This window comes from Camelus dromedarius, chromosome 1, assembly GCF_036321535.1.
Source record: "Camelus dromedarius isolate mCamDro1 chromosome 1, mCamDro1.pat, whole genome shotgun sequence".
Classification (NCBI taxonomy): Eukaryota; Metazoa; Chordata; class Mammalia; order Artiodactyla; family Camelidae; genus Camelus; species Camelus dromedarius.
Genome location: NC_087436.1, coordinates 25,480,139 through 25,499,873, shown reverse-complemented (window position 1 = coordinate 25,499,873; position 19,735 = coordinate 25,480,139). Strand labels below are relative to the sequence as shown.

The following is a 19,735-nucleotide window of genomic DNA, read 5'->3' as shown; positions in this document are numbered from 1 at the left end:
AAAACAACCCACTAATTGACTTTCAAAGGGTGTATATCATAAGAAGACTCAAATAATTTTCTAGTCCAAAATCTTAGCAGTCAGCATGATGTTAAGTTACTGTCACTTTTAATATCATTCAAATATTGAGATCCTAAGAAGGGTGATCAACTATCCTGATTCATCTGGACTGTGTAAGTGAAAATCTTGAATCCCAGAAATCCCCAACCCTGGCTACAAAAGATTTCAGTAGTCAATGTAGAAAGTAGTGGAAAAGTATAAAACCCGTATGATGGGCCAAATATAGGGACTGAAGGAAACACTGTTTTGAATATCAAATGGATATGGTATAGATTATATAACTTCCATAATCATGGTCACTGTTTTTACTTGAGTGCTAATATGGGTAACCATGATTGACAATTCACAATCATGAATCATCCATTGTAGCATTATTCTGAATGATGCAATTTAAGTGTGGTGTGATCATTTGTGGATTAGCTGTTGTGCCTTGTATTGCAAATATTACTAGTTTTATTTATAACATTGTGGATGTTGTGATGTTTTCTGAGTTCAGGTGGTGAATATGAGAATGATTATAATACCAATGCCAGCAAGTCTCGGGTGTCACTGACAAAGTTAACAACTAGGTTAACAAATGAGTTGAATAAAATTTCATGTACAAAAGCAGGATTTGACCAATAGGCCATAGTTTGTCAACCACTGAGACAGATTATGATTTATTTACTCAAGAGTTTATTATAAAACAAATAATAATAATAATTATTTAGGACTTTTAGAGTTGTAACAACTAGGTTATTTTATTGGCAAAGGAAGGACATACACAATGCATTAGGACCAACATAAAGCATACTGTATGATATGCAAAAAAGAATTTGACATTGGCCGAAGTGTGGAGAAGGAGATACGAAATCACATGTGGAGACTGAATCTCGCAAGTCTAGGATGATATAGGCAAGTGCCTCTAGATCAATGGAAACATTTTTTGTTTCCCAAAAAGACACCAATGCTCAGTCAGAAATAGCACTGAATTAGCTTGGGCATACCATGGGAATGAACATGCATTGTCATACTGCTCTTTTATTGCTTCCTAAAACAGGATAATTATATTTCCTGACTCACAGATTGCAACTATAATGTACTGTGAGCAAACAGAAGAAAAAAATTGATAACAGTTATGTTAGTGTCTTAGAGTATTATACTTGGGTGAACAGTGTCTCTGAAAATTCATATCTTTCCATATCTCAAAATATCAGTCTCTTTGGGAATGGAGTCTTTGCAGATGTAGTCAGGTTAATTTAATCATGTTAAATTTAGGCATATTGGATCAGAGTAGGCCCTAAACCCAATGATTGATGTCCTTATAAGAAAGCCATGTGAAGACAGACACACAAACACAAGGAGAATGCCATGTGATAACAAAGGCAGAGATTAGAAGGATGCATTTATAAGTCAAGGAAAACCAAGGATTGCCAACAACCAACAGAAGCTAGGAAGAAGCAAGGGAAGAAAGGATTATTTCCTAGAGCATTCAGAGGAAGCATGGTGCTGCCAGTGCCTTGGTTTTGAACTTCTAACCTTCAGAACAGAGAGAATAAATTTCTGTTCTTTGAGGCCATTCAGTTTACCATAATTTGTTATGGTAGCCACAGGAAACTCATACAAGTATAGAGCTCATCCTGTCAGATCTTACCATCATGCTTTCTAGAGTTTATAAAGTGATGTATTGAATCACAGCATCCCAAACTGTTCTCCCTAACTCTTAGATACTTGGACTTCCAAAAAACATAGCTTAAAATCATTTCCTTGTTTCTATGAAGATTTTAATGAAACCACAGAAAACATAAAATATTACTAAAATCTTGTCAAAATACAAACTAAACTTTGTTAACCTCTTTGCATATTTGGCAAATTCCATTCCATCTATAAATTTCATATCAGGGAAAATGAAATAACTTTACCTATGTAATATTCTATACATGTAAAATAATATATGTATTGTTAATTAGGGGTATAATTTTCTCACCTGTGATTTTTCGTAATGAAAGTCATAGATAAAATGTGGTATGTTGAGTAACGGTCCCCAAAGAGATCCTGATCCCAATCCTTGGAACTTGTGAATATTACCCTGTATGGCAAAGGAATTTGCAGTTGTGATTAAGTTAATCTTGTGATGGAGACATTATCCTGGATTAGTCATGTAGGCTCATTAAATATAATCACAAGTGTCCTCCTTAGATCTGTATCTATAAGATGGCTTTCGCTATTGTAACCCATTAAAAAAAAAAAAAAAGGCTAAAATGTTGGTCTGTTGCATGTAAACATTGGTCTAGAAATATTTGCAAAGTATAGAAAATGAAAATTTCCTTCTCTAATTTGGAAATGCAATGAGGATGAGAATAAAGAAAAGCATTACAGTCCAATAGAAACTTATATGCTGTTTCTCTAAAATGTTTGATAATTTTTGAGGCCGTAAGAAATCTAGAAAAGAATGAACTAACACTAAATTGACCATTATTATGTGTAGGTTGTGACAAAAATTCAGACTGGAAAAAAACAATTTTTTTGAGTAACATTGTTTCAGAATGTTTTTTAATAACCAGAAGAGATATAAGTGAAACAGGACTTTTAAAATTTTTTAAATTAAAACTAATTTACACAGAATGCAAATTAAATTTCACAAGATCAGCTACCTCTATGCTTTAAAATCATTTTCCCTGAAAAAGAAAGATTTAACTTTTTGAGTAATATTCAGTGTACTTCAGAGTGTTTACAAATGATGGACATTTCAATTTGGTCTGTATGATGAGTTTATGGGTACAGAGAGCCTGACTGGCAAATAGTTGGTGATCTACCAAAGTAATCCAATGGATACAGCATGAGCATTTTTGGAGCGCTGAACAATAATTTCTTAATCTAAAAATATGCTGTTGCTAGTAAGTTAAATTTGTAAGTTTTTAATTTTCAAGTATGTTTCTGAGACTGTTTACCTTGACGTTATCACATTAGATTAGTATCAGGACTTGGTGGCATGTGGTCTTGATAAGATCAGAGCAGCTGCAAGTTAATTAATTTTACATTTGACTATACTCAGTTTACCACTACCATAACCTTTTTTAAAAAGAAAATTAAAAACGAACCTTCCCTGCTAAATATCCTTCACATATATGCACAACAATTTTTACTGTAATTTGCTACCAAAAAGAAAAAAAAAAGAAAGAAAAAGGAAAAAAGGATATATTGAAGAATGCAGGCAGTATAGAAAAGTATTATTTAAAGAATAAACTGAGTAAAATTATCTACTGTAGTACAGGACAAAAAGAAACATTGTGATTGGCAGACTCTAAGATGGCTGCTATGATGCCCACTTCCCACTATTTCCATCCCCACATAATCCCTTCCCTTTGATTGTGGATGGGAGCTGTGGCTTGCTTTTCTTTCTTCTTATTAAGACTTTTCTTTTATTAGAGCAGTTAAAGGTTCACAGAAAAATCAAGAGGGAGTACAGAGAGTTCCCCTATATCCCCTGCTCCTAAACAGGCATAGCCTCCCCTATTATCAACATCCTCCACAGAATGGTACATTTGTTACAATTCATGAACCAACATTGACACATCATAACCACCCAAATTATGTAGTTTACATTATGGTTCACTCTTGGTGTTGTGCATTCCATAGGTTTGGACACCTGTGTAATGACATGTATCCATCATGACATTATACAGAGTATTTTCATTGACCTTCAGATCCTCTGTTCTCCACCTCTTTACCTGTCCCCTCTACTCCCAGCTGCTAGAGATCAATGATCTCTTTATTGCCTTTATAGTTTTGCCTTCTCCGTAATGTCAGAATTGTAATCATACAGTATGTAGCTTTTTCAAATTGGCTTCTTTCACTTAATAATATGCATTTAAGTTACCTGTCTTTTTTATGGCTTAATAGATGGGGGGTTTTTTTAGTGCTGAATAATATTCCATTGTCTGTATGTACTGCAGTTAATTAACCCATCCACCTGCTGAAAGACATCTTGGTTGCCTCCAAGTTTTGGCAATTATGAATAAAGCTGCTATAAACATCCACGTGCAGACTTTTTGTGGACATAAGTTTTAGACTCTTTGGGTAAATACTGAGGATTACAATTGCTGGATCTTGTGGTTAAAGTGTGTTTGGTTTTGTAAGATACTGCCAAACTCTTCCAAAGTGGCTCTACTATTTTCCATTTCTGTCGGCAACATATAAGAGTTCCTGTGGCTCCACATCCTCATCAGCACTTAGTATTCTCATTGTGCCAGATTTTGGCCATTCTAATAGATGTAGTGGTATTTCATTATTGTTTTAATTTGCATTTTCCTAATAAGAGTTGGAGCATCTATCTATATGATTATTTTCCATTGGTATGTCTTTTTGTTGAGGTGTCTTTTAAGGTCTTTGGCCCATTTTTGATAAGGTTGTATAGTTTCTTATTGTTGAGTTTTGAGATCTTTGTATATTTTCAATGAATGTCCTATATCAGAGATATTTTTCCAAGTATTTTCTTCCAGTCTGTAAGTCATCTTTCATTTGCCTGGCATTGTCTTTCATAGAGCAGAAGTTCTTAACTTGAATGACGTCCAACTTACCCATTTTTATTTTGTAGATTGTGCCTTTGGCGTTTTATCTAAAAAGTCATCATCATTCCAAAGATCATTTAGGTTTTCTTCTTTATTACCTTATGGTAGTTTCATAGTTTTGGATTTTAGATGCATGCCTGTGATCCATTTTGAGTTAAGTTTTGTGAGGGGTGTAAGGGCTATATCTGGATTTATTTGTGTATGTATTTATTTTTTATTTAAGTATAGTCAGTTTATAATGTGTCAATTTCTGGCGTACAGCATAATGTTTCAGCCATACATACATATACATACATGTATTCATTTTCATATTCTTTTTCATTATAGGTTACTACAAGATACTGAATATAGTTCCCTGTCTGTACAGTATAAACTTGTTGTTTATTTTACATATAGTAGTTAGTATATGCAAAGCTCAAACTCCCAGTTTATCACTTCCCTCTGCCTTCCTGCCTGCCCCCTGGTAACTATAAGTTTGTTTTCTATGTTCATGAGTCTGTTTTAGTTTTATAAATAAGTTTATTTGTGTCTTTTTTTAGATTCCACATATTATTGATATCATATGTTATTTGTCTTTCTCTTTCTGGCTTACTTCAGTTAGAATGACAATCTCCAGGTCCATCTATGTTGCAGCAAATGATATTATTTTATTTTTTATGGCCGAGTAGTATTCCACTGTATATATGGAATTTTCCAGGTGGAAAATTTCCAATTTTCACAACTTCTTTATACAGTCATCTGTCTGTGGACATTTAGATTGTTTCCATGTCTTTGCTATTGTAAATAGTAGTTCTGTGAACACTGGGGTGCATGCATCTTTTTGAATTAGAGTTCCCTCCAGATATATGCCCAAGAGTGGGATGGCTGGATCATATGGTTAGTCTATTTTTAGTTCTTTTAAGGAATCTCCATACTGTTTTCCATAATGGCTTCACAAAACTGCATTCCCACCAACAATGTAGGAGATCTCCCTTTTCTCCTATGTATTTATTTTTGCATGTGGATGTTTAGTTGTTCCAGCACTATTTGTTGAAGAAACTGTCTTTGTTCTATTGTGTGGACTGTATTCCTTTGCCAAAGATCAGTTGACCATATTTACATGGGTCAATTTCTGGTCTCTTTTTTGTTCCATTGATTTGTTTATTCTTTTGCCAATACCACACCGTCTTGCTTATCATAGACTTAGAGGAAGGCTTGAAGTTGGGAGCATCAGTCCTCCAACTCTGTTTTTCTCCTTCAGTATTGCATTGGCTATTGTAGGTCTTTTGCCTTGCCATATAAAGTAACACTAGTTTGCCAATTTTCACAAATAACTAGCTGGCATTTTGACAGGGATTACATTGAATCTACAGATAAAATTGGGAAGAACTGATATCTTGACAACATTGAATATTCCTATCCATAAACATGAAATTTGTCTCTATTCAGTTTTTCTTTAATTTTGTTCAGCAGGGTTTTGTAGTTTTGCTCATATAGATCTTGTACATATGTTGCTTGATTTATACCTGAGCATTCAATTTTGGGGGGTGCTAATATAAATGGCATTGTGTTTTTTATTTCCAATTCACTTGTTCATTGCTAATGTATAGAGAAGTGATTTCATATATAAATCTTATATCATGCAAACTTGCCAGATTTGCTTAATAATTCCAGAAATTTGTCAATTTTTAAAAATTTTATACATAGATGATCACATCATCTGTGATCAAAGACAATTTTTCTTTCTTTCTTCCCAATTTGTATAACTTTTATTTCCTTTTCTTGATTATTACATTAACACGGACTTCTAGTGTGATGTTTAAAAAGCCTGGTGAGGGGGCATCTTGTGTTGTACCTGATTTTAGTAGGTAAGCTTCAGTTTTCTCACCATTAAGTATGATATTAGCTGTAGTAATTTTGTGTATATTTTTTATAAAGTTGAGATAATTTTCTTCTATTCCTTGTTTACCTTAGAGTTTTTATCATGAATGAGTGTTGGGTTTTGTCAAATGTTTTTTCTACATCTACTAATATGATCATGTGATTCAGGGTTTTTTAGCCTGTTTATGTGATAAATTATAATAATTGAGTTTCAAATCTTGGGTCTGCCTTCCATAGTTGGGATAAATATTACTTGATCATGATGAATGATTACTTTTATACATTATTGGATTTGATTTGCTAATTGAATATTCCCAAGAATTTTCCCATTTGTGATAAACAGTATACCTTATCCAGAATAACCAGCTTCACACTGGAAATTATATGATTAACCAGAATTTATAACTCAATCTGAGCTTGATTTACCAATCGAGAATCAACATATCATCAATATTATACACACACACACGTGTGTATTATGTACTTCCAATTTAATATTAATTTCAAGTATAAGTCCTTCTCTCTAGACTCTGGCAATAAGGGAATTTAAATATCCCTATGTAAGCACAATATTATAGATTCTGAATGTATATTAGAGTTTGTCTCACATGATTGCACATTGGTTCTGGCTTTTTACCCCCAATTTTCTTCTTTAAAAAAAATTGAAGTAGTTACTGAAAAGAAAATGTTAGCCAAATTGAACACCGAATCTGCTTTAGTTTCTAGGACAGTTTGAATTAACCGCACATTGGGAAGAACTGATGCTGTTGAAGGCAACACTCCACGTAGTCCTCTGTAGTCTAAAGTTAACCTCCTGGACCCATCACCTTTTCTCTAGACCATACTGGACTGCTAAAGAAAGAACTTGTGGGTACTGAGAGATTTGGATCTAAAATATCCTTAATTAAAGCTGAAATGTGTTGATATTCTCCAAGGTATCTGATACTGCTTTAAATTAACCACTGAAGTATGTTTAGGTAATGTAAAGTTTCTTATTAGGCATACAAATTAAAATAGTATGACAGCAGATTTGAATGATATCCCTTTTCCAATGGTTTGGAAAAGGACATAGTCTCCCATTCAAACATCTGTCCCATTACAGTTATACACACTGATGGGGTGGGACAGTAATCATAGGTAACATTTGTTCTTAAATTCTTCCTCATACTTTGAAGTCTTTTATAGTGGCATCACTGTATCTTCTTAACATAATTCTATTGCCCTTTAGGCTTTGATTAATGAGTTTAGTTATGACAGTACTTTGTGCACTAGTGTCAAGAAGTCACAATAAAGTTTATTCACCATATCTAGACCATTTTATTAAGGCAAATGGACTTGGTCCCCTGCTGGGGTTACACTAAAAGATCCTAGTCATCCTGCCACTCAAAATTATAGCATCTCCTTTACTTCACAACATTTAATTGGCACTATTTAGAAGGAATTTTACATTCCTCCTTTGTGTTATTTTTTAAAATTCATCAAAGCTATAGCAAACAATAAATTCACTGTGGTCTTTGTGCAGTATTAGGGGTGGAGAGTAGCTAAACCACCTATTTTTTTTATAGTAACCCAGTAAATTTTTAATAGCTATTTCATCTATCTCTTCCTTTTTTATGTCTTGTTTTAATTAACTATCTGAACACTTCTACCTGGTTTAATTGCCCTTCTACTTGGTTTAATTGCTCCATGGGTATTTCATGCATTTAATTTGTATTGTTTACTTCTTAAATTGCAACTATTTTCCCATTACTCCACCCCGTACTGGGGAAGCTCAGCAAGGAAGTACTCCACAACACCTGTCACATCACTCTGCCTTATGTGACCCTGTTCTGACAATAGGGAATTGGAGACCCAATGCGGGAGCGGACGGGGGCTGTGGGGCTCAGCGAGACCATGTCCTGGCTGGCCAGCTACCTGGAGAATGTGGACCATTTCCCCAGCTCAGCCCCTCCCAGCGAACTGCCCTTAGAGCGGGGTCGCCTGGCTATCCCTCCAGCACCTTCCTGCGCCGAGTTTCTCTCTGCGTCTGCCAGTGGCAAGATGGAGAGTGATTTTGCCCTGCTGACGCTATCGGATCATGAGCAGCGGGAACTGTATGAGGCAGCCCGGGTCATCCAGACAGCCTTCCGAAAGTACAAGGGCCGGCGGCTGAAGGAGCAGCAGGAGGTAGCAGCAGCTGTGATCCAGCGCTGTTACCGGAAGTACAAGCAGTTTGCACTCTATAAGAAGATGACCCAGGCAGCCATCCTGATCCAGAGCAAGTTCCGAAGCTACTACGAACAGAAGCGATTTCAGCAGAGCCGCAGAGCAGCAGTACTCATCCAGCAGCACTACCGCTCCTACCGCCGCCGGCCTGGGCCTCCCCACCGGCCCACAGGCAGCCTGCCTGCCCGAAACAAAGGCTCCTTTCTCACCAAAAAGCAAGACCAGGCAGCCCGGAAGATAATGAGATTCCTGCGGCGCTGCCGACACAGGATGAGGGAACTGAAGCAGAACCAGGAGCTGGAAGGGCTTCCCCAACCGGGCCTGGCCACCTGACCTTTCCACCGCCTTTCTCATCGCCCTGGGGGCCGCTTCTCACAGTCTTAACAGGAAGAGGGCTCTCTGGGGGAGGGGGAGCCCCCTGTCGGCAGCTTTCCCGTCACTTCTTTTGGAGCCCGTCCTCGGTCTCCAAATAAGCAATTGGAAACTCCTTTCTCACAGCATCAAACATCACTTTGGTCAAAGGCATAGAGTTACTGACTACTTCTGTATCATCATTAAAACGAATCCACGTGTGTTTGCACGTCCCACATTTCAGCAGCCTCAGAAACAGTATTCCATTTAATAGCTTGGGATGGATTTGGACAATTTCTTTCTCAGGCTGTAAATTACCTATCTCTACTTTATGTCATTCAACAGTTTGGGAGTTTGTCTATCTAGCTATATTTCCTGCAAAGTGGAAGTTAATGAAGATCCTGAGTTAAGACCAAATGTGCCTTTTCATTTAGTAACATCTAATACAAGGGAATAGCTCCCTGATCACCAATGATCTATTTAAATAATGTCTTAGAATAAATCTACTAATAATGTTCCACAAAATGACTTAACCATTTGAATCAATATTCCCATCTTTTAGGTGTATCTTAATTCATATCTCCTGTAATCCATATAATCCTTGCAGTGATTTATTATTGGATGAGAATCACATTTCATTAAAAAAAAAAAAAAAGCCTACCTTTCTTTGGTGTCATGTTTGTCCTCTGAACACACAGGTTCATGGACTGTAATTTGAGAGCTTGACAGCCTTGAGATTTTTATCAGTTACTTTTGTTTTCTCCAAAGCAATCAAAAGCAACCAAAGTACCATATTAAGGGGCTAACCTCCCCTTTGTTTGAATTTTTAAGAATCCATTTGGCTACTCCCTGCTGTTGTAGATCTAATGTCTCCAGTTCCCACTGATAAGTGTTTCTTCCTTTCAGTTGTCACAGTGATTGAGGACCTCAAAGCAGAGGTGGTCAGGAAGCCATCCTGGCTCTGCATATTCTCCATTCTGCCATTCCTCATCTTTCTTTTTCCTACACTAAGTCTTAGCAATTATTTATATTATTGAGTCAAGAGTATTACAATTAACTTGCTCACCATGCCAACTGCAGCAATTAATCAGGTAATTGAAAGAACATCCACAGGGTAAACTCCTGTAAAGGTGTTCATAAAGATAAGGGATATGGTACAGCAAGAGAAAGGAACTGCAAGAAATCATCTCAGAGATCAGAAAACTTTTAAGCACAGCCCCCAGGGATTTTTCTTGGTTACACAGAATATCCTTCATTTTCAAACTATGTGTTTAGTCTTAGTTTCAGGGAAGTCAAAACACAATACTCCACAATCCTCTGTACTCCACTGGTAAAGTACCTAAAACCAGGCTATGTAACCAATTAAACTAGATGTAAATCATTGATAATACATTTTCAGTTAACAATAGACACAAGAGTATTTTGTCTCCAGGGAAACTGTGAACTTTAACCAGCACATTGAAAGTACTAGGTAGCACAGTTTATTTTCACCGTGGCCAAGAGTCAGTACCAGATTTCCAAGCATTAACAAACTTAAACATGGAGCTACCCTAGACCAGCTTGAAGGCAAATGTATTTTCACATACCTTTTCCTAATTTGCAAAGATGTTTTATTTATCATGAAAGCTTTTTCTGCACGTATTGAAATAATTAGGTAATTTTCCTCCTTTATTTAGTGATATGGTGAATCAAATGTATTTTTAAATATTTTTATTAATAGACCTTATTTGTTAAAGCAGTAATGAGTTTACAGAAAAGTGAACAGAAAGTACAATTCCTATATGCACCCTCTCCCCCCACCACAGTTTCCCTGATTATTTACATCTTGTACTGCTATGGTACATTTGTCACAAGTGATGACCCAACATTGATACATTATTATTTAAGACCATAGTTTACATTTGGGTTTATTCTTTGTTTTGTATAGTTTGATGGCTTTTGCCAAATGCATAACATCATGTATCCACCACAATGGTATCATCCTGAATAGTTTTACTGCCCTGATAATCTCCTAAACTTGACCTATGCATCCATTTGCCCTCTGCTCCCCAACCACGGGAAGCCTGATCTTTTAACTGATCTTTTTACTGTCTCTACAATTTTACATGTTCCAGAATGCCATATAGTTGGAATTATACAGTATGAAGACTTTTCAGACTAGATTTTTCACTTAGCAATATGCATTAAAGTCCCTTCATCTCTTTTTATGGCTCAAAATCTCATCTTTTTTCATCACTGAGTAATAGTCCATTCTATGGACCTACCAGTTTGTTTATCCATTCACCTGTTGAAGGACACCTTGGATACTTTGTTGCTTCTCAGTTTTGGTAAAGCTGCTATAAACATTTGTATGCAGGACATAAGTTTGTTTGTTTTGGACGTAAGTTTTCAATTTATTTAGGTAAACACCTAGGAGTACAATGGATGGATCATATGTTAGGATTATGTTTGCTTATAATAAATTGCCAAACCAACTTCCAAAATGGCTATGTGATTTTGCGTGCCCCTCAGCAACATAGAGTTCCTGTTGCTCCACATCCTCACTAACATTTAATGTTTAGGTATTGTGGATTTCAGCCATCCCAATAGTGGAGTGGTATCTCGTTGTTTTAATTTGCATTTCCCTGATGACATATGATGTGGAGCATCTTTTCACATGCTTATTTTCCATCTGCATATCTTTTTTGTTGAGGTATCAGTTAGTCTTTGGCCCATTTATTAATCAGATTATGCGTTTACTTCTTATTAAGTTTAAAGAGATCTTTGAATCTTCCAAATACAAAATTGATTTTTTTATGTTAAAGCTGTATTTCTGGGATAAACTCCACCTGGTCCTAATATATTATTCTTTTTATATATTGTTGGATTTTATTTGGTAATATTTTATTAAGGAATTTGCATTGATGTTCATGAAGTTATTTCAAGTTAATTTTTTGTGATGTCTTTACCTGGTTTTAGAGGAATCTTAGCCAAATAAAATGAGTTGGGAACTACTTCCTACTTACCTATTTGTAGAAAGCATTCATCTTGGCTTAGTATTTCTTCTTTTTAAAAATTTTTGTATTGAAGTACAATCAGTTACAATGTTTCACTTTCTGGTGTACAGCACAATGTGCCAGTCATGCATATACATACATATATTCGTTTTCATATTCTTTTTCATTAAAGATTGTTACAAGATACTGACTACAGTTCCCTGTGCTAGACAGAAGAAATTTTTCAAAAATCTTTTCCTTCTTAAATATCTGATACAATTCAACAATGAAACAATCTGAGCCTGAAGTTTTCTTTGTGGGAAGGTTTTGATTACTATTTCAATTATTTTAATAGATACATGAGGATTAAATTTTTCTATTTAAGATTTATTTAAGATTTCTTTTACTAGTTTTGGTAATTTATGTCTTTAGGAATTTCTCTTCATTTGTCAATATTATTGGTGTAAAGTTGTTCTAATGTTCCCTTACACTTGTAATTTTTGCAGGATTTTCAGCAGGGCCCACTGTTTCATTCTTGGCATTGATAATTGTATTCTCTCTCCTTTTTTCTTAATCTCAGTCTAGGGAATGATCAATTTTGTTGATGTTTTCTAACAACAACTTTGGACTTTAAAATTTTTTCTCTATTCATCTGTTTTCTATTTTATTAATTTCTAATCTTGTTTTTATTTTCTACCATTCTACTTACTTAAGTTTCATTGTTTGTTTTCAAACTTCACAAGGTGGGAGATTAGGTAATTAATTTCAGACTCTTTTCTTCTTTTCCAAAAGAAACATTTAAAGTTAAACATTTCCTTTTAAGTGTTTCTTTAGATAAATGCTTCAGATTTTGGTGTTTTATTTTTATAATTACCTAGTTCAAAATATTTTCTAATTTTCTTTATTATTTATTTTTTACCTGTGAGATATGTGTGATTTGTCAGATTTCCAGATAGTTGAGTGCTTTTCTGAATGTTACATTTTTACTGCTTTCTAATTTAATTCTATTGTATGTAGTCAAAAAAGATTTCTTGGGAGATTCATTATTTGTTTTTGAAATCTATTGAGACTTATTTTATGGTGCAGCAGATAATCTTCCTTATTGAATGTGTTGTGTGTACTTGAAAAGAATGCACATTCTGTAGTTATTGGATGCAGTGTTCTTTAAATGTTAATTTGGCTAAGATAGTTGATAGTGTCAATCAGATGTTCTCTATCCTTAATCATTACTTTTGTCAAGTTCCTCTATCAATAACTAAGAGAAGTGTGTTAAGGTCCCTAAACATTATTGTGAATTTGTTTATTTCCCCTATAAGTACTGTCAATTTTTGCTTCATATATTTTAAAGCCCTATTATTAGGTGATATACTTTTATAATTCAGAAAAGTATATTTAATATGGTACCAATTTTGTGAAAAAATAAATGACCAAAACATTCTGTATCTATCTAAATATACACACACACACTTACATGGGGGAAATGATGTATGGAAGAACACACAATATATTTGAAAGAAGACAAGAAGGAAGATGGCAAGTAAAATGTACAGTTTAGGAGAATTTTTTAATTGAAATTTTACCACACTTGTAATAATGATAGAATACATTGTAATACTACTACTTAGAATTCAAATTACGAATTAATATTTTCAAAATTACTAACAGTTGGTAAATATAAATCCTTATTCTCATATAAATATACGTACACCTGTACATGCAATACATATGCGCACACACACACATTGTAGTAAGAAGACAAGATTGAATGTTATTTATTCATCTGAAGAGATTTGGTTTTAAAATATGAAGGGTTAGTTTCTGCATTTTGGTTTGTTGTTACATTTTAATTACTGTTAGTGAAAAATATAATATAACTCTTAAAATTTCAATAATCATAAAAACTAATTTAAAAATATTTATTGGGTTCCAGGCAGTCTTCTGAATGACTTGTGTTGTTTCATGAAAATAATTTTAGGAATAAAGAAATGCAATTAGAATAACTGTGTAACTTTTCCCTATCTTGCATATTTTACCATTCCAAAAGAAAAGAAATATAGTTATACTTTTCTCCAATATAAATTGCTTCTGTATCATAAAATTAAATCAATGTCACAGCCATAAAAAGCAGTATCAGTCTCTCCAAACTAGCTAACATCGTCATGCTGAACAGCAAATAAAAGTGGCTTACATTTTCCTAAGAGACTTGGTACTTTCCCTTAGCTAAACAAGTAACTCATGATTTGAAGATGGCATTTTATTAGGAAAAAAAGGATAAAGTCTCTTGCTATATATAGTTTTGCTTAGTAATTGTGAGTTTATTCTAATACATGAGTACATGAATTTATTATTTATATTAAAATTGTAAGTACTCTCAAAGGAACAAAGCTAGAAAAAAATGTTTCTATGCCAAAAATCTACATGAAACAATTTAAACATTATTCATATCACTTCACTGGATTCATTTCATTTTGGAAATCATCTTGATTCTTTAAAAATAAACTAAAAATTGAATTAAATTGATTTTGAATTAATATCAGGGCTCACAGCAAAATTACCACATCTGAAGGACAGTATTGCAACTACTGCAAATAGTAAAAATGTATAAATTTGGTATTCATTATTTTTGTGGGATACTAATGTAAACTAGCATACAGTCTTTATTTTGATTAGTGCAATTGTGTAAACATTTAGATTCATTTATGAATTCAACTCAATAGAATTCAATAAATATATGTTGAACATCTATAATGTACAAAAACTAGGCTAAATACTGCAAAATATAGAGCTAAGCAATAATAATGAATGTTAAATATAATGATAAACACAATCAGTAGCATTAGATACTCAAACTGCTATAGATTTTTGGAGGAAGGGAAAAACTACATGACACTTGATGGGTTAAATTCTTCAGTGTTATGGAAATGATAGAGGAAACAAGAGAGAATGAAGATAAAGAAGAGAGTATGAAGATGCCTACCTTGCCAGGATATTTCTTTCTTTATTAATATTCATGACAAACCTGAAATGTTGGTACTTTACACTTCATTTTAGAGATGAAGATTAAAGAATTGAAGAAATCTTCTTTCCATTATTCCATCAGAAACTTCCAGGGGCTCCCACAAGTGTTCCTCTTCCAAAATCTAGAACAACTTAGAATCTATCTAGTTTTCTGTGTTCTCCTTTTTCTTATTAAACAAACCCCAAATTGTCAAGCTATTTTTGAGACAGTCTAGAGAGTAGAGCAATTTTTTATTCATAAGCATTCTTGTGTCCATCAGACACAGATGTACAGCCTCTTTTACCCACTGCCCACCCTTTTCTGAAAGAGTTTTACTGATAATCACCTTGAGCCACTGTGAAAGGATGAAAAGATAATAATCAGAAAATTCTGGAGGTAATAGGGTATTTTAGAGCTGGTTTTTCTGATCCTTATTCACACTTTTTTCAGAAAATAGCTGTGATGGGCAGCAGTGATGCCCACCCCTTGATATTCATGCCTTTGTGTAATCCCCTTCAATGTGGGCTGAATTTATCAACCCCCTTCTTACAAAGAGAATTGGCAAAATGATGATATGTCACTTCTGAGATCAGACAATAAAATGATAACTTTGGTTACCCTGGGGAAAAGCAACTGCCACATCATGAAGTATCCTTTCATGTTGCATTATTCCTTTATGAAGCATGATGAGGCCCATAGGGCAAGGGACTGAGGCCAGCCACCAACCATATGAGTGAGCCTATAAATTGGATCCCACCCCACAGTAGAGCCTTCAGATGAGACTGCAGCCCCAGTTAAGAGGTAGACTGAAATCTCAAGAGAGACCAAATTCAGAGGCACCTAATTAAGTTATGACCAGATCCAGACCCACAGAATCTGGGAGTAAGAGATATTTGTTATTTTCGAATGGCTGAATTTTGAGATATTTGGGTACATAGCAATAGATAAACAGTACTGTAGCATAAAACATTGTTAGACTCTCACACTCTTTCACTTCTTAATGACACAGCAATCTTCTCTCCAACCCAAATGTTCCAAATTGTCATGGAGCATCTAAACCTGCTGAACTCAACATGTGAAGTCACTATTCAAGTACCCACATTAGGTAACCAAAGTCAGTAGTAACTATTGGAATTAAATTTGAAATAAATCAAAATATATGAGAAAAAACATATACTGTCTTGGAAATAGGAATGTAATTTGAGAAAATGTTTTGTTTTTATGCATACTCTGTAAAAAGACACAGACAATGTAGTTCTTAAGACCCAGATAATACCAAAACAATCAAAACACTTCAAATAACAATATTACAGATATATAGCACATTTTCCCCTTGGTATCATGCATATTTTTTACATTTACATAATGGATGTAGGGATACTTAATATGTTATTGGGAATGTATATTAACACAATTTAATACAGAACTTGAATTTCATATTGTGGTATATTTTATACTGAATATGATATATGATAATGTCATATATAGATGAGACGTAAGGCTGCAAGCTTTGGAAAAGGATAGAATTGTTAAATATGTTAATGCACTCATCCATTACTTTTACATCAAGTTCATTTTATATTTTAATTATTCTGTGTCCTGAGTATTTTGCAAGGCCTTACATCAAAGTCTAAAACATGATTTGACTTCTATTTGTAGATAACAAAGGTCACTTTGTCTACCTTCTTCCTGAATCCAATTCTTTAAGACAAGGAAATGAGAAATAGAAAAGAAAATTCATCTATGATACACTGAGGATGAAACACACAGGGAAAAAAAAAAATAAACATGGAGTAAGGTTGCCAACAGCAGAGTATTGGACCAGAGCGATAAAGAGAGACAAGAGAGGAAACTGTCTCAGTGTATCTGGAGCAGAGTGAGAGGAACACAGAGAAATATACACACACTGTAACTTTCTGAGAGGCCATTTCTAAGTGTCCTTGATTGAAATTACAATATATGTATAAACAAGTAAGAAGATGGCCTTAAACCATATTTATCTCAGAGGTAATTCAGGGGAAAGGGGTTGAGAAGGATCCACCTGGACATACTGTCTTTGCAAGAAGCATGCTGTTGGGAGGAAGGATAAAGCACCTTTGGGGAGCTGGCAGCCCTGCAGTTTTCCATCTTGTCTGCTAAAAAGAAGAAAATGCCGTATTATCATACAATAGGTCTGTGAAGGAAGACAGAGAACCAAGGGGATTGTTTGCTACCTCAAGGATGGAGAAATCAAGAAACCACAAGAAAAAAATATTCAGTCTGGGCTTTTATAGTTCATGGACCTTACCCCTCTCTCAAAAACACTTTGAAAAGCTAGACCATGGAGAACTGTCTCCATTCAGGCATGAGTGAATTCTAGAAGGGATTGAGCAGAGCACGTATGCCAAGACACTCCAAAACAAATGACCTGGGGTGGACCAAAAAAAGACAAATGAATTCTACCATAAAGTAGGTCAAATCTTAAAAATTAACATTGAATACAAAGAACAATGAAAGATATGGCCTCTCTGAAATAATTGTCCAAAAAAGCAATGACAAGATAACATATAGAGATGAAAAGTAAGCAAACTAGTTCCAGGAAGTAAATGAAAAAGCTAAAGAAAACATATAATGAAAATTCAAATAATATCAGTCAGTAAAAGGGTTATCGAGCAAAGGTTTGAAAATGTGCAAAATCAAATTAGAAACAAACACTGTAAAGAAGTAGAAAGATGATGAGCAATATGGAAAGTAGCATGTAAGAAATTAGTGTTTGTAGGGAACAGAATACATGAACCTAGAAAAAAATTTGTATATATAATCAAAGAATTTTTTAAACGAAGGCCTGTATTATTACCTTAAATAGTCCACACTGTCCCAAAAAGAGGAGAAAAAAAGACTATCAGGCTAATCTTCATGAAGTTATAGAACTTCAGTAACAAACAGTAAAATTATAAGGGAATTTAGGTAGATGATCAAGTCACTTAAAAGGAGGATAAAAAATATAGAGCTCATATCAGACTTGTCGTTAACACCATTCAGTGCTAAATACTATGGAGCAATGTCTACAATGTTCTTAGGGCTATATCAGAAAGCATAATATTTTATACTCTTCACGTGCCAATAATTCAGTAATTCAAATTGTAGGTCCACCAACTATAGTATGTAAACTTGAGCCAATCACTTAAATTCTCAATATCTCAGTTTCCTTATCTCTAAAATGCAGATGATAGTACTTTTTTCAAAAGGTTACTTCCAGAATTAATACTTATGGAAGACTTAGAATGAAATCAGGTACATAGTGAGTATTATACATATATTAAATAATTAAGGAGCATTAAAATTAACAAAGCAAGAACTCTCTAGAAAAAACACCAGGAACTTAAACTTACCTATTAGTCAATAATAGATGAAATAGTTCCAATAAAATTAAGTATATATAAGAACTAAATAATATATTTATGATAGGATACAAAGATATAGAAATGTATTTATGTACTTCTACATGCTAAACACACAGAGCATACTTTGAAATCACTCAAGCTTTTTAATTTAAGAATTCATTTTTCCAGAATTCTTAGAAATTATTGTTAAAGGACCACTTTTATCTGAATGAAGTGTAATAACATTAGAAATGAATACATTAACAAAAATGGAAATTGAACACAGACCAAATAAATACCAGCTAAAAATGTAAAATCAAATCTTAACTGTTAGTTCATAAAATAAAAAAAACTGAAATTGCAGAATACAAAGGCAGTAACACTATCAGTTCTTTTGTGATATCTGGTGAAAATGTTCAGATAAAAAATACTATTCATACTATTATGTACTTAGGTTATAAGAAAAAGGAAAAAATGGAAATGAAGGAAGATACTGAGTTTAAAATAATTTGAAAAGCAGCAAAACATAATAATGGAGAAGAAAATAATTTTAAAAGATAAAAGCAAAATTTATAAAATAGAAATCAGAAAAATGGCAAAGCTTAAGCACAAATGATAATAGAAAAGTTAATGGCAGAATGTAAGACTTCTTTACTTCTCTCAGCTCCATATGAGTTAATTTGAAAAACTGCATTAGAAAAACTACCCAAAAGAAATGGAAATCTAAAAGAACAATTCTAAAGAATTGTTTGAGAAAACTATTAAAGGTTATCTTTCAAAAATGTTATGCCATGTATGAAATACAAGAGAAACAATATTCATCAGTGTGATTTTAGATAATGATAGTTTACTCTTTTTCATTGGTGTGTATTCACTGCACAAATGTAACACTTATTCTATGGTTACTTCTAATTTTTGACTATTACGAGTAAAATTGTTAATGAACATTTTTTTATCTGTCTTTGGTACACATATGCACTCATTTCCCTTGAGAATCTACCTAGGAGACGAATTGCTGATTGGAAATACGTTTGGCAGTATTCACTAAACAGTCTGATTGTACCTGTTTACACCCTCACTAACTATGCAAGCATTTTCACTTGCTACAGAAATCCTTGCTGACATTTGATATGGGCAGACTTTCTATTTTAGCCATTGATGGGTGTGTATTGATACCTTCTTGCAGTTTAATTAGTTATTCTCAGATTACTAATGATAAATACCTTTTATATAATTATTATCATTTTAATATATTCTTTTGTGAAGTGTCTCAAGCCTTTCACCCATTTATTGTTTAGACTTCCTCACTGATTTGTAGAAGTTCTTTATAAAATTTGAGTATAAGTCCTTTTTGAGTTGTATGTATTTTAAATG

General features: G+C 33.9%; 1 protein-coding gene and 1 long non-coding RNA gene across 2 annotated transcripts in view; both read left to right on the top strand.

The window, feature by feature from the left end:
- The window catches only part of LOC135323238 (uncharacterized), a 336,953-nt gene that overhangs the window by 278,131 nt on the left and 39,087 nt on the right, over positions 1-19,735 (top strand). The window lies entirely within an intron of this gene.
- LOC116157192 (calmodulin-binding transcription activator 2-like) lies at positions 8,322-9,150 on the top strand. Its single transcript, XM_064489540.1, has one exon. It carries the CDS (start codon positions 8,325-8,327, stop codon positions 9,006-9,008), a length of 684 nt encoding a protein of 227 aa, XP_064345610.1. The 5' UTR covers positions 8,322-8,324; the 3' UTR covers positions 9,009-9,150.